Below are 12,241 nucleotides of genomic sequence, written 5' to 3' on the forward strand. Positions count from 1 at the left end.
TCCAGTCTGTGTGCTTTATACCATAATAATAACTATTTATATACCACCTGTTGGCCTTAATAACTTAAGAAGAACCCTGTGGGATCATGCCACCAGCCCATTCTAGCCCAGCTTCCTGTTCTCACAGCAACCCATCAGATGTCCACAAGCAGGACCCCAGGAACTGGTTTTAATATGCCCCCCTCCAAAGCAGCATACAACCATAACAAAGCATTTTGTGTAAAAAAGCTTAGAGGTTTTGACAACTAAGTGGTATAAAAATACTGCGAAATAAATGTAAAAACCTGTCACACAACCACCAAGAGAAAGAAGTCTTCCTAAAAAATCATGGAAGGAAAGTTCAAAATCATCTGTTTCTGTGTCAAGAGAAACCAAGGCCTGCACAGATGTTCTACTGTATACAAAACTGGGGAGTGGGGGAGAGGGAGAAATAAACAAAGCTTTGATAAAGCAACCAATGTGAATTCACCCATGTTTGCAGTTCTGCGTTGTAAACATGTCAAAGGTCACTACAATTTGATAAGCTTGTATCATTTACACGTGGTGCCAGTTTGTCTTTTAAAATATATATTTATATTCAACTGGTAGGGGTCACAATCCTCAAATTGGGTTGCAGCTTGAACTGAAGATGGGCTGTAACCATATTTTGTAGACAGAGAAAAAAATGGGTGGGAAAAAACACAGAGATGAAAGGGAAAGGGTGACATGGGACACAGACTGCAACACACAGTAAAGGTAAAAATAAGAAGAAAATGAAGGCTGCCATCTATGCACACTTGCTTAGAAGTTAGCTAATCGATTTTTAGGAGACTCCAGGGCTGTAAAAGTGGCTTTCATACTGCATGTGTGAGTCAGAAGTGGAAATGAAAAGCCAGTGTGACTGTAGTGGCCAGAGGGCTAGGCCTAGGAAGAACCAGGTTCACTTTTCCACTCAGCCACAAAGCTCACTGGGACTGCATACACATTGTACATCTAAAGCACATTACTTCCCCCAAAGAATCCTGGGAGCTGTAGTTTAAGGGTGCTGGGGGACTGTAACTCTGCAGCTCCCATGCATGGGCAGCCTTCGTGACCTAGCACCAGTCACTGTCTCTCGGCCTAACCTACCTCACAGGGTTGTTGTGAGCATAAAATAGGGAGGGAACCATGCGCATCACCTAGAGCTCCTTGGAGGGAAGGTGGGCAAAAAAAAATTTTTTAAGTAGTAATAATAAAGAAAAGTTGAATGGCATGGATTTACGATGTTGGCTTAGCTGTATGGAATATGCACCAAATTTTTACATTACATACAATCTACAGCATGCCATGCTATAAAAATGGGGAAGGGCTTCTTGGACTCACAGTTAGGCAAGCTTTGTTCTAATGAATGGGAGAGGCTCCATTCTTCCATTCATCTCAATGGAGCATGTGTAGCAGAAGGAAGTTTTGGAGACGAAATGCACCTTTCTGTTGTAGTTTCTCTTCCTTATCCTGACTAATCCTCAATGAAAGATGGGGGAGAGGGAGGGAGATGGTGAATTAAATTCCTGTGCTATCCATAATGGGGATGGGTCAGAGATAGAATACACACAAAGGGGGGGGGGACCTAGAACCAAAGTCAAGGCCCAAATCACTTTTACCACTCATCGTAAAAGTACTGCACAGCACAGCAACATTACAAAAGTCCTATCAGTCCATTTAAACTATACAATGCCTTTCCACATTCAATACATTATCTTCAGCTGCACTGCTACACACATTTACCTGGGAGTAAGTCCCATTGAAAATAATGAGGCTCACCTATAAACAGACATATAAAGGGTTACAGTTTTCCTCTACAGGTTATTTGTTTGGTTTTCAAGTCAACTTTAATTTCACATCACAGTTCTAAACCAATGCACACTTTATTATTTCAAAGGTTAAGGTTTTTTTAAAAAAGAAAAATAGATGCAGTACTTGGAGGGGGGTGCGGTAGACCAAAAACACAACCTTCCACCATGAGATGTTACTTTGGACTAATTCTCATTAACAAATATGCTCAGGAAAAAAAGAGTCTTTAAAAGACAAGACTTCATCAACCTACATTAACATCAGATGTGCCAGTTGCTCAAGGGCAGGAAGAGTTCTGTAAGATTTTATTTTATTAACTTGGCCTAAGGTAGAAACAATCTTCAGCTAAGTGTTGCCTCTTATGTTTTGGTCTTTAGATAAGATCAGACAGATTTTTCCATGCATATGCACTCACAGGTTTTTAAATTTTGCATTATTTTAAAAATTTGGCGTGCAATGTACAAAAACAGATTTTAAAAGGAAAAAAACTGCATTATTATTTTGATATTCCCACATTTACAAGCCCCATGGACAGATAGCCAAAACCACTTAGAGCAGCTAAGGCTGCATGGAAACGTTTCCTCTATAAAAGAAAGGTTTGCACAACCTCCCGATACACAACCCAATAATCATTCGTGTGGGTGGGTGGACATCCGTTGCTACCATTTTCGCCTGACACCACATCTCAGGGGGAGAACGAAGTCGACGCTTCAATATCGAGATTGTGAATACAGTACACACAGAGAGATCCCTCCCTTCCCAGAAAGGAGAGAATCCTATTCTTTTGGAGCAGGGGGGAGGGGGAGAAGGCAGCTCTCACATAGGAGGAGAGAAACGTGTTACTTACTGTTGCTGACGTGAGGCTGTTATCCGCCAGGGTCAAGTGATGAGGTTCCCACCTCCTCAAAAATTTGGAGGTGAGGATCTTGCTGAGGAATGTCCGGGGGTGCCTGATGACACAAACCTGGATATCTCCTTCTTGAAGCAGCTTATATCTCATCCCACTGCAGTGGACGCCTCGCCTGCACAGCGCGGCCCCCATTTTATTCCCTTCCGTTGCAGACATTTCGCCCAGCAAAGGCTTGCTCTCCTCGATCTGTCTATGGTCGCTTCCTCCACCACCGCAGCTGCTACTGAAATCCATCACAGCTTTAAGAGGGAGACGGTCCGTTCGGCTTCTTTGTTTTATTATTATTATTATTACCCTCTGGGGTATTTTTTGGCTCCCCACCCCTCCCCACCACTCGCCTGCTTGCTCTCCCCCCCACCTCCTCCCCCGAAATCGTCCAGGAAATTTAAAAACGTAGAAAAACACACAAACATATACAAAATCCAGGGGTTTTTCTACCCCCTACAAAAGAGCAAGAGAGAGGAGGAGGGGTGAGAAAAGCAACACCCCCCTTAAAAAAAAAAGCACCACCAAACAAACCCAATAGACGGGCGCGCGCGCGCACAAAGAGGAAGCGACCAGAGGGGAGAGAAATCCTTATTGGAAACTTCCAAAATTAAAGCTTCTTTCTTTCCTTGCGTCGCTGTTGCTGCCGCTTTGATCCTCGCCTCCCTTTCTCTGTTTTCTGACTGTGGTCTGTGGGGCTGCGGGGGTGGGGAAGGGGGTGGCGGAGGATCTTGTTGCTCAGTTTCCCAAATCCATGCTGGAAAGGAAAGGTCGATCCCGACGCACAGGAAGCCGGAGACAAAAGGCAGGCTTCATCCAAAAGGCAGGCGAGGAGAGGGAGGGTGTGGGAATCCTCTTTTGTGCGAGTGGAAGCAGCGGAAGGGAGGCGCGGGGCCAGTAGAAATGGGGGAAAGGTTTCTGTCTCCCCGGCTCCTTCCTTGTTCTTGCCGTGCACGTCTGAACGGGCTCCACAGACGCGCTTTGCGGGGGACGGAGGGAAGGGCTGGCTGGGCGGACAGACGGGTGGATGGGTGCGCGTGGTGTGGGAAAGGGAGGAAAGGCGCGTGGAGCCGCCGCCTCTTCCTCCTCCTCGCCGCCGCCGCCGCCGCTCCTCCTGCAGCTGGGCAAGGAAGAGACACGAGCTTCGCTGAAAGATTGTTGCGGGAGCAGCTCCGGAGGCTCGCCTGATTGGTCCCCTCGGTCATGTGCGGCCCGCTCTGACGTCAATGCCAGCTGGAAGAGCCGCTTTGCAGGGCTGCTGCTCTCTCTCTCTCTCTCTTAAGGCAGACTGGGGGCGAAAGGGGGGTCAGCGCCGCGGGGGTGCGCGGAAGCTCTGTGGCACGCGCGCCGCAAAGTGTGTGGGGCGGGGGGTGCAAGCTCAGGGGCATAGATGGAGGGGAACCATTGCTCTGGGAGAAAAAAAAGGAAGGCGCGGCGGGCGGGCGGGCGGGCGGGGGGAAGGAGTGTAATGAATCGTGGTCTTCTTCTTTTCTTTATTATTGTTGTTAAATTATAATAAAACGTAAATTATAAGAAGAAGATCTCTCACCTTGTGTGGGAGGGTGCTTTTTAATGTGAGTTTCTTTTTTACGGTTGTTGTAATAATCAGCTTGATTGTTTGAATGGAAAGGTGGGTTATAAATGTTTTATATATTTTATATGAAATCAGCAAGCATTATTATCAGTCATATTATTAATCACTATTACTATTGGCCATAGTAAATGCTAGTCCTACTCAGAAAAGACCCACTGAAGTTAGTTAAACGTGACTAACTTAGGTTCATTAATTTCAGCAGGTCTGCTTGGAGTAGGACTTAGCTGAATGCAACCCATTAGTAGTACTAATAGTGGTACTAGTACTATTATTTATTACCCTTTTTTTTACTTAAGTGCACAAGGCAATTTAAAAATAATACAATTACCAAATAAGCCTCATGTAAACATCAAAATATTATATTTTATACCCTGCCTTTTTAGAAAGCGCACAAGGCAGCTTACATTAATCCAATGTAATACCAAATAAATATGTAAAATTATTATTATTTCCCACATTTTTGCAAAAATATACATGGCAGCTTACATAAAATAAATTCCAAATTCATGTCATGCTGGATTTTAAAATATCATTTAAGATTTCTTTTTTTAAAAAACAACAACCTTAAAACAAATGCAGACTAACAAGCAAAACTAAGGTGGTATACACACCAAGGTGTTAATGCACACATGGATAATACAGATCCGCTGTCCAGTATGGTTTAAATTTGGGATGGGGAACCTGTGGGCCTCCACATGTTGTTAGACTACAACTCGAATCATCCTCAACTATTGGCCATGCTAGAAGGGGCTGGTGGGAATTAGAATCCACAGCATTTGGGGTGCCAGAGGTTCCCCAACTCTTGATTTACATGTTATAATCAAAATAAATTCAGAACTCTTCATGGGAACTATTTTTAGGACATGACAACTCATTACAACTTCCCCTTTTTGAAGGAAAAAAAGCACAAAGACAATGAAAGCTGTTAACATACCGATGTTAGCATGAATGAAGAGCAGTGCATATAAATATATGTGCTTCCATCACAGCTGCCAAATTTGACTTGAATTTTGCTCATTCATTTTGCTACTGATCAATTTTATGAAATAATGCATTTCCCAAACTTAACATGTTTCCATGGAAAAGGGTGTAGTGGGGCAAAAATGTTTTTGCAAGAATGATTGTCAGTGAGATCTTATTCATATCAGCCTTCTACAACCTGTCGCCCTCTGATGTGTTTCTTTAGACTTGGTTTTGTGCTTGTGTACAAAGCCCTTTATAAAGATGTCTGCGACATGAAGGCTGGGAACATTGACCCTGCAGTGTGGGAATCCCTTGCAGACAGGTTGTGTATTCACAGCTTGTGTATTCGCAGCAATGACCAGAGGAGAAATGACCACTGGGAGGAGCACAGAGAGAAGAAACGCCATGGTGCATCTGCACCAGCGAAAGCGAACACCTTCATTTGCCCTAGCTGCAATAAAATGTGTCTCTCTCCCATATCAGTCCCTACTGGCCTAGCAGGCGCTGTCACTCTCCAACAGTGTGACTTTACCACCGATGGCACACTCTTCCATTGTCTCTCGAGACAGATGCCAACAAAAAAACAAAGCCCTGAACAACTTAGGCCCAATAAACTATACGGAGCACCTTACTCCATACGTTCCAAGTCAGTAGCTGGAGGAATGCTATTAGTGGCGTCCCACTACTCCCACCACATTCTTCTCCATTTCTAAGTGTGGTTAAGAGACCCAACAAGGAGTTGTGCCTTCAGTGCAGTTGGCCCAGCCCAATGGAACTCCGTTACATTAGAAAACAAGCTGGCACCATTTCAGATGCCAGGTGAAAATAGCTTTATTTCAGCAGCCTTGTGCACTATGAATGCTGCTCTAATGTTTATATTTTCATGTTTTAATCTTTGTCTTAAATTTTGTATATTGTATATTTTGTTTGCTTGCTTGCTTATCATTGCATTTATATCCTATCTTTCCGCCCCCACCCCCAAGGGGTTCAAGGTGGTGTACATGGTTCCCCCTTCCTCATTTAATCGCCACAACAAACCTGTGAGGCAGGTTAGACTAAGGGACAGTGAGTTTCGTGGCCAAGTGGGGATTTGAACCCTGGTCTCCCAGGTCCTAGTCCAACACTCTAACCACATTGGCTTTCACTTTATTTTCCTGTCAGCTACTTTGAGACATATGAGTGAGAAGGAGTTTATATAAATTCCTTAATACATCAAAATACAATGAGGGGCACCATTGTTTATTTACTGTTTAAATTTATATCCTGCCCTTCTAAAGGAGCCCAGGGTGACATAAAACAAACAATGAAACAAAAAGATCTTTAAAACAATTCCAGTACAGATGCAGACTGGGAAAGATATCCATTTAAAAGGCTTGTCAAAAGAGGAAGGTCTTCAGTGGGTGCCAAAAAGACTACAGAGACAGCGCCTGACTAATTTTCAAGATGAGGGAATCCGAAAGGGCAGGTGCCTCAACACTGAAGCTTGGCTCCTAAAGGTAAAAGGTAAGGTAAAGGACCCTGCATGGTTAAGTCCAGTCTAAGGCAGCAACTATATTATGTGGAACGGACCTCCTGATCAGATGGTATCTGAGCACAGTGATCAGTTGGGTACATAAGGGGTGAGACAATCACTGATCACTATGGTCACCCATACTCCTTCACATGAGATAATTTGGCTAGGCCTGAATAGTTTTCTTACCTCGGGAAGCAGGATGGGGACAGCTGGGTGAGGCGGCAGTTCCAGGCCCCTGAGGAGCGCTCTACTCGCTGCCTTCTGCACTGCCACCTGGAGAAGAGCAGGGCCACTGCTGCTACCACCTGCTCCTCTCTGCCCTTCATTTTTATCCCCCACCACCTTCAGGGTGCTGGGGCCGCTTCCAGTCTCCTCACGCAGTAGAGGAGGTGGGTGGGTGGATGCCATTGTCTCTTTGGTCTCAAGTGGCATAATGTCTTGGGCCCGCCCTCACTCAGATGCAAATAACACCATGTGCAGCAAAAACAAACTTCAGATGTCAGATTTCCTTGGCAAATCACAACGTGCCCATTAAAACAAACAAATAACCCTCCTTTTAAGCATCACATACAAAGATATTCATGTATATCTAAATGAAAGTATGTTAAACTTAAAATTCTGAGACTGTCTGATGACAAAACACAGTGTTCTTTCCGGAATTTCCCCCACTCATTAGTTACTACAGATAGGCAAGTTTTTATCACATGTGTGCTGAAATTTACCTCACCATTTGGTAGGACTGCACAGTTCAAGCATAGCTAATGCACTCCATGTATCGTTGGACCAAACTGCCATAAGCCCTAGTCAGTATGGCCAGGGTGGTGGAAGTTGTAGCCTAGCAACATTTAGAGGACGCCATGTTTGCTACCTCTGACCTAGTTACTCTGGGTTGAGAAAGTGCTCACCTGAGACAGTTTAGACATCTGTGTGGGTTTGCTGAAATGCAGTAACCAAGCAAAAATCCCAGCCTCACAAGCTGATTTTCTTACATTTTGCATCATGGTATGTCACAACCATTGCAGAAAAAGGCATAGGAAGCCGGTATCTGTGGTGAGCCTTTTGACCACTGTTCTTCCTCTAAACGTTGCCTTACTGAAATACTGGAAACAAAAATACCACTCAACGTGTGTAACTCATCTTCCAGCCATGTGCAACCCTGTCATCTCTTGATTTGGTAAATTAAAATATTTTTACAATCTTTTGTATTGATTTCAGAATAATATAAATTGTATTACACAAAGAAAAAGGAGAGGAGGGGGAAAACAAAAACCCAATAGGAACTACAGGAATGATGGGTGGCACAAATCAGATGTCGTATTTTGTAATAAAATAGTAATAATTACTCAAGCATTCCAGATTTTACGGGAATCCAGTTTAAGTTGCTTTTGTAAGTGGTGTTTGTTCATGTACAAAATAAAATTTCACCAATTACATTAGAAGTATCCAGTGTAGCTGTGCCTAGCAATGTTCAAAGATGGAGTGTAACTTTTTCCAAAATATAAAAATTCAAAACTTTCTTGTACCAAAGCATAAGGTCCAAGTCCTGAATTTTCCCCCATGTTTGTATGATGGATAAGGATGCAGCAACCAATTAAAAGATTACTAAATATTTTAATATAACAATATTATTATAGGAGAGCAAGAAGGGGAAATGATTGAATTGACTCCTTAGCAATTGCAACAATTTCTTTGGAAACCAGGGACCAAAATTATTTTGTATACTAAATTTGAGTTGATATCATTTAAGCATGTGACTGGTAAATTTGGAAAACATCTGAATGCATGATCCAACTCCAGGTAGTGGGGGAAGAAGAAGAAGAAAAATACATGTTTGAACCGTTTGTGTAACAATTGGGGTTTATGTTGTAAAAAATGGGGATCAGCCATTGTGTCTACAAGTCAGTCTGCAACCTCCAGCTTAATGGGAACTGAAGCTATGGGGAGGTAAGTTGTGCATGTGGGGAAGCCCTCCTCTCCTCACCTGCAAACTTCTTTTCTGTTAAAGCCAGACCACCAACACCACCCACTTACGATCTAAGTGAGCTGGGACACTTCTGCATTTAACCACAGAGAAATGTTGCTGTCACTTTTGGCTTTGGTTCTTAACTTGCTGAAAATGTATTCTGCATTGCAGGTAACACTAAAGAATAAGGTTGGTCCCTCACATATGATATGAGGCACCCAACACCTTACATCAAAATGTGGCTTCTTGAGAGCCCATGCCAAAAGGTGAGCCAAAGGAACATGGAACAGAAAATCTGCGTTCTGTAGCACCAATAGATCCCAATAGCTTAAGAGCATTTCAGAAGGTTTGATTCCAATCAAAACAAAATCTTTGGATGAAGGAGGAGGAAGTGGTGGGGATGGATGGTTTATTTAAGTTCTTCAGAGTTTGCAGACTCTTAGGTCAAAGCCAGAAGGATAATAAAGTACCGTACTTCACACTCCCATAAGCCCTCTTGACTAATGGAGACTCCTGTGATCAACCTTTCAAGGGAATTGTGGCTGAGCCTTTCCACCCCTTGCGCTTGGCCTTTAGTGCCCATTTCCTCCTTCTAACAGGAAGTCCTATAGCATCTTCCTTGCAAGGCAATAGTACTGGTGTTTTTGTTACTAAACACAGATCCTGCTATGTGCACATAATCGGTTTCCAAGAGATAGTTTGTAAGGCAAGCATTTGTACAGTGAGCTGGCAAATTCCATTATTCCCTATGGAGAAAACCAAGGCTTTCCTGTCCATCTAATGCTCTCTCTCTGACTGCGCTTCCCAAGATTGCACTAGGCTGGAAAATCTTACCAAGTGCTGAAAAACTGCTCACTGATTTGTGTTCAGATACCTGAATCAGAAACTTTTGTAGTGATAATAGGGTAGAAATCCTTTACATGCAGAAAACTGAAGTTTTGTATGCATAGCATAGCAGAACCCATGTGTATTTGTTTTAGGGTGCTTCCAGATATGAAAGCATGACATTCCTATCTGGTTTTCTCTGTGTGCATGTTTGGTGCATTCACTTCCACATGTTCCCATTCTTTCAGCCATAACATTCATTGCAGTGGATGGAGCTTGATGGAATGTATCTGGGTGGTTTGGGGCTCCCTACCCTGCCCCCAGCTTCTTCTCTCAATCACTCCTACCTTTAAAAAGAAAAAAAATCCAGGTACTCTGCAAGAATACATGTTACCAACATGGTTTCACATCAGACAGGTCAGAAGTGACTTGCCAGGTTGAGTGGAGCCACTATGATAGCTTAATGGCAAGCGAGTCACTGGTGGAATCTCCACACACATAAAAAAAAATACTGTGAAAATGCTTTAAAAAAAAAGTTTTGAAAAATATATTGAATTTGGCATAGCTCACCATCGCCATCTAGTGTCCCATTAGTATATTGCACTTTACAACACACTTAAAAAGTTTTAATTTGCACTGGGGAGATTAACATGGTGCATAGGGCTCTTTTTCAGGGTTCTGTAGTTGCCTGAAGCCATTAGCACTAGCTTCCTTGTCACATTTTAAAGACAGCTCACTACTGAGAGTCCAGTTTCTGGCCCAGGTCCAAAAAGCCAGAAGTGTAATCTAAGGACAGGCTTGCGGCAGGTCCCAGAAGAGGCAGAGGGGAACTGAAGGATACTATAAAACAAAGGTAATCAAAATGGTGCCCGCCATATAGTATCATGGTAGAGAGTGTAGTTTGCTGTCTGCAACCCTGAGCAAGAAAAGCAGGGGTGCGGGAGAGTTGTATATGAAATGCTGTTGCAGGTCGCTCTTGTAGTAATCTTAGCCAATTTTTCTCAACACATTTGCATCTTCACTTCTCTGGAATCAGCATCTGTTGTTCATCCACTTTTTGCTGAGAGTCAGATAACATCACTGCCAAATTTCTACAGTCCATTGTTTTCTGTGTGGCCCTCTTGTGTTCTTTTCAGACCTGACTTGTGGTGATTGGTGGGGTTGTAAAAAAATACAACTAGAGCAGTTTGTCAAGTGTCAACAAGCAAAGTGCTATTGAAGCTTTTAAGGGCTACTCCGCCTGTAACCAAAAGCTTTCTGTTTGCAGGTTCGGCCTGTTTTATTGTTTATTGATTAGTACAGCTGCAGGTTTAGTGATGAATTGCCCCTTAATTAGTCAGCTGCTGTTCCCCATCAGTCTTCCTGTGTGTGCTTTAGTTACCTGCTTCCTTGCTTTGCCCCCCTTTTCCCTGGAACAAAATTATGCTATTTCACTATATAAGAAATAAAAGGAGGGAAATGATGAAAGAAAACAAGCAATTAAAGCACACACACACACACACACGTTACAAAAGACGTCAGTTGACTAATTAGAGGGTAATTCACTCCTAAGTACCCCAGCCACATTGAACATGGAACAATAACATGAACTGAAATGCAAAGAGAAAACATTTAATTGACATTTCAGGGGAACTTTGCTGAATAGATGTCCTTAATAATAAATATGGCAGAAGTGTTTTGACCATAAAGAAGGGCATTGCTGGATAATAAAGGGGGTCCATAGAACAGCCATTTTAATGCCACTTCCTGTTTTACTGAGAAAAGCATAATTGTTTCTAGTGAAGCAAGCCAATATCAGGAAAATGCACAGGCACAACAAAATGATATTAAAATACAGAAACATGGCACAAATATTTAACAAGTGACATCCTTGAAGAGGAGGTTTTCCATCCTCCTTTGGAAGGTAAGCAAAATCAAATGAGTCACTTTAGGGATGGAATTCCATGACTGTGGTGCTATGACAGAAAGGTTTGCCACTCCTCCCAGCTCCCAGCTTAGCTTTACAAGATGATGTCACACTGTGGAGCGTGGCCTCCACAGAAGGCCTGAGATTGTGAGGAGGTTTAGTTGCTGTGAAATACCTTAACAGAGATCAGCTGAATTTCACTGGGATAATAGAAGAATGAGCTGAGACAGATAGATATTGCTCCTCAAAAGTCTATAATACATGAGAGACTCCTGTTCGCACTGGTTCAGCCTCTCCTAAATTGGACACCCCACCTTAAACATGCCCATATCTCATTGGATCCCAGGACTGGATGCCCACTTTCCTATCTGTCCTACGCAGAGGAGAGGTTATCTCAGTGAGTGAGTGTGCAGTGACTGACATGGGTGTATCCCCCACACACACCTTTGATAGGGCAGCTGAGTGTGGGCACTCTCCTCAATTGTGTCATCCTGCTTCTGTTGGATGTGGCAGCCATCATGCCATGCACCCATGGCAGCCATTTTGTGTTATTAAATGCCCCATGGCAGCCATTTTGTAACTGGCTCCCACAGCACTTCCTCAAAATTCCAGATGTGTCCACTGGCTCAGAAAGTTAAGCAAGCCTTGGTCTACAGAATAGTTGTGAACCCATTTGCCCAATGTGGTTTCTTATGTAGCAAAAATGGCAGTAGCCATGAACAAAAGAGGTATCAGCAGGGTCAGGGGAACCCAAAGTACAAGCAATATTTTGG

At 43.2% G+C, this 12,241-nt stretch overlaps 1 protein-coding gene across 2 annotated transcripts in view; it reads right to left on the reverse strand.

Annotated features, from left to right (window-relative positions):
* CMIP (c-Maf inducing protein) overlaps window positions 1–7,197 on the reverse strand; it is a 152,909-nt gene extending 145,712 nt beyond the window's left edge. Inside the window, exon 1 of one of the 2 annotated variants that reach the window (XM_053399557.1) lies at window positions 6,961–7,197. In XM_053399557.1, the coding sequence (XP_053255532.1) occupies window positions 6,961–7,182 (222 nt within the window). In that variant the 5' untranslated portion in view covers window positions 7,183–7,197. Of the gene's footprint in view, window positions 1–2,656; window positions 3,903–6,960 lie in introns of those variants that run through there. The other variant, XM_053399556.1, reaches the window with a different exon arrangement.
* Between the last annotated feature and the right edge of the window lie 5,044 nt (window positions 7,198–12,241).

The sequence above is a fragment of the Podarcis raffonei genome, chromosome 8, assembly GCF_027172205.1.
Source record: "Podarcis raffonei isolate rPodRaf1 chromosome 8, rPodRaf1.pri, whole genome shotgun sequence".
NCBI classification, from domain to species: domain Eukaryota; kingdom Metazoa; phylum Chordata; class Lepidosauria; order Squamata; family Lacertidae; genus Podarcis; species Podarcis raffonei.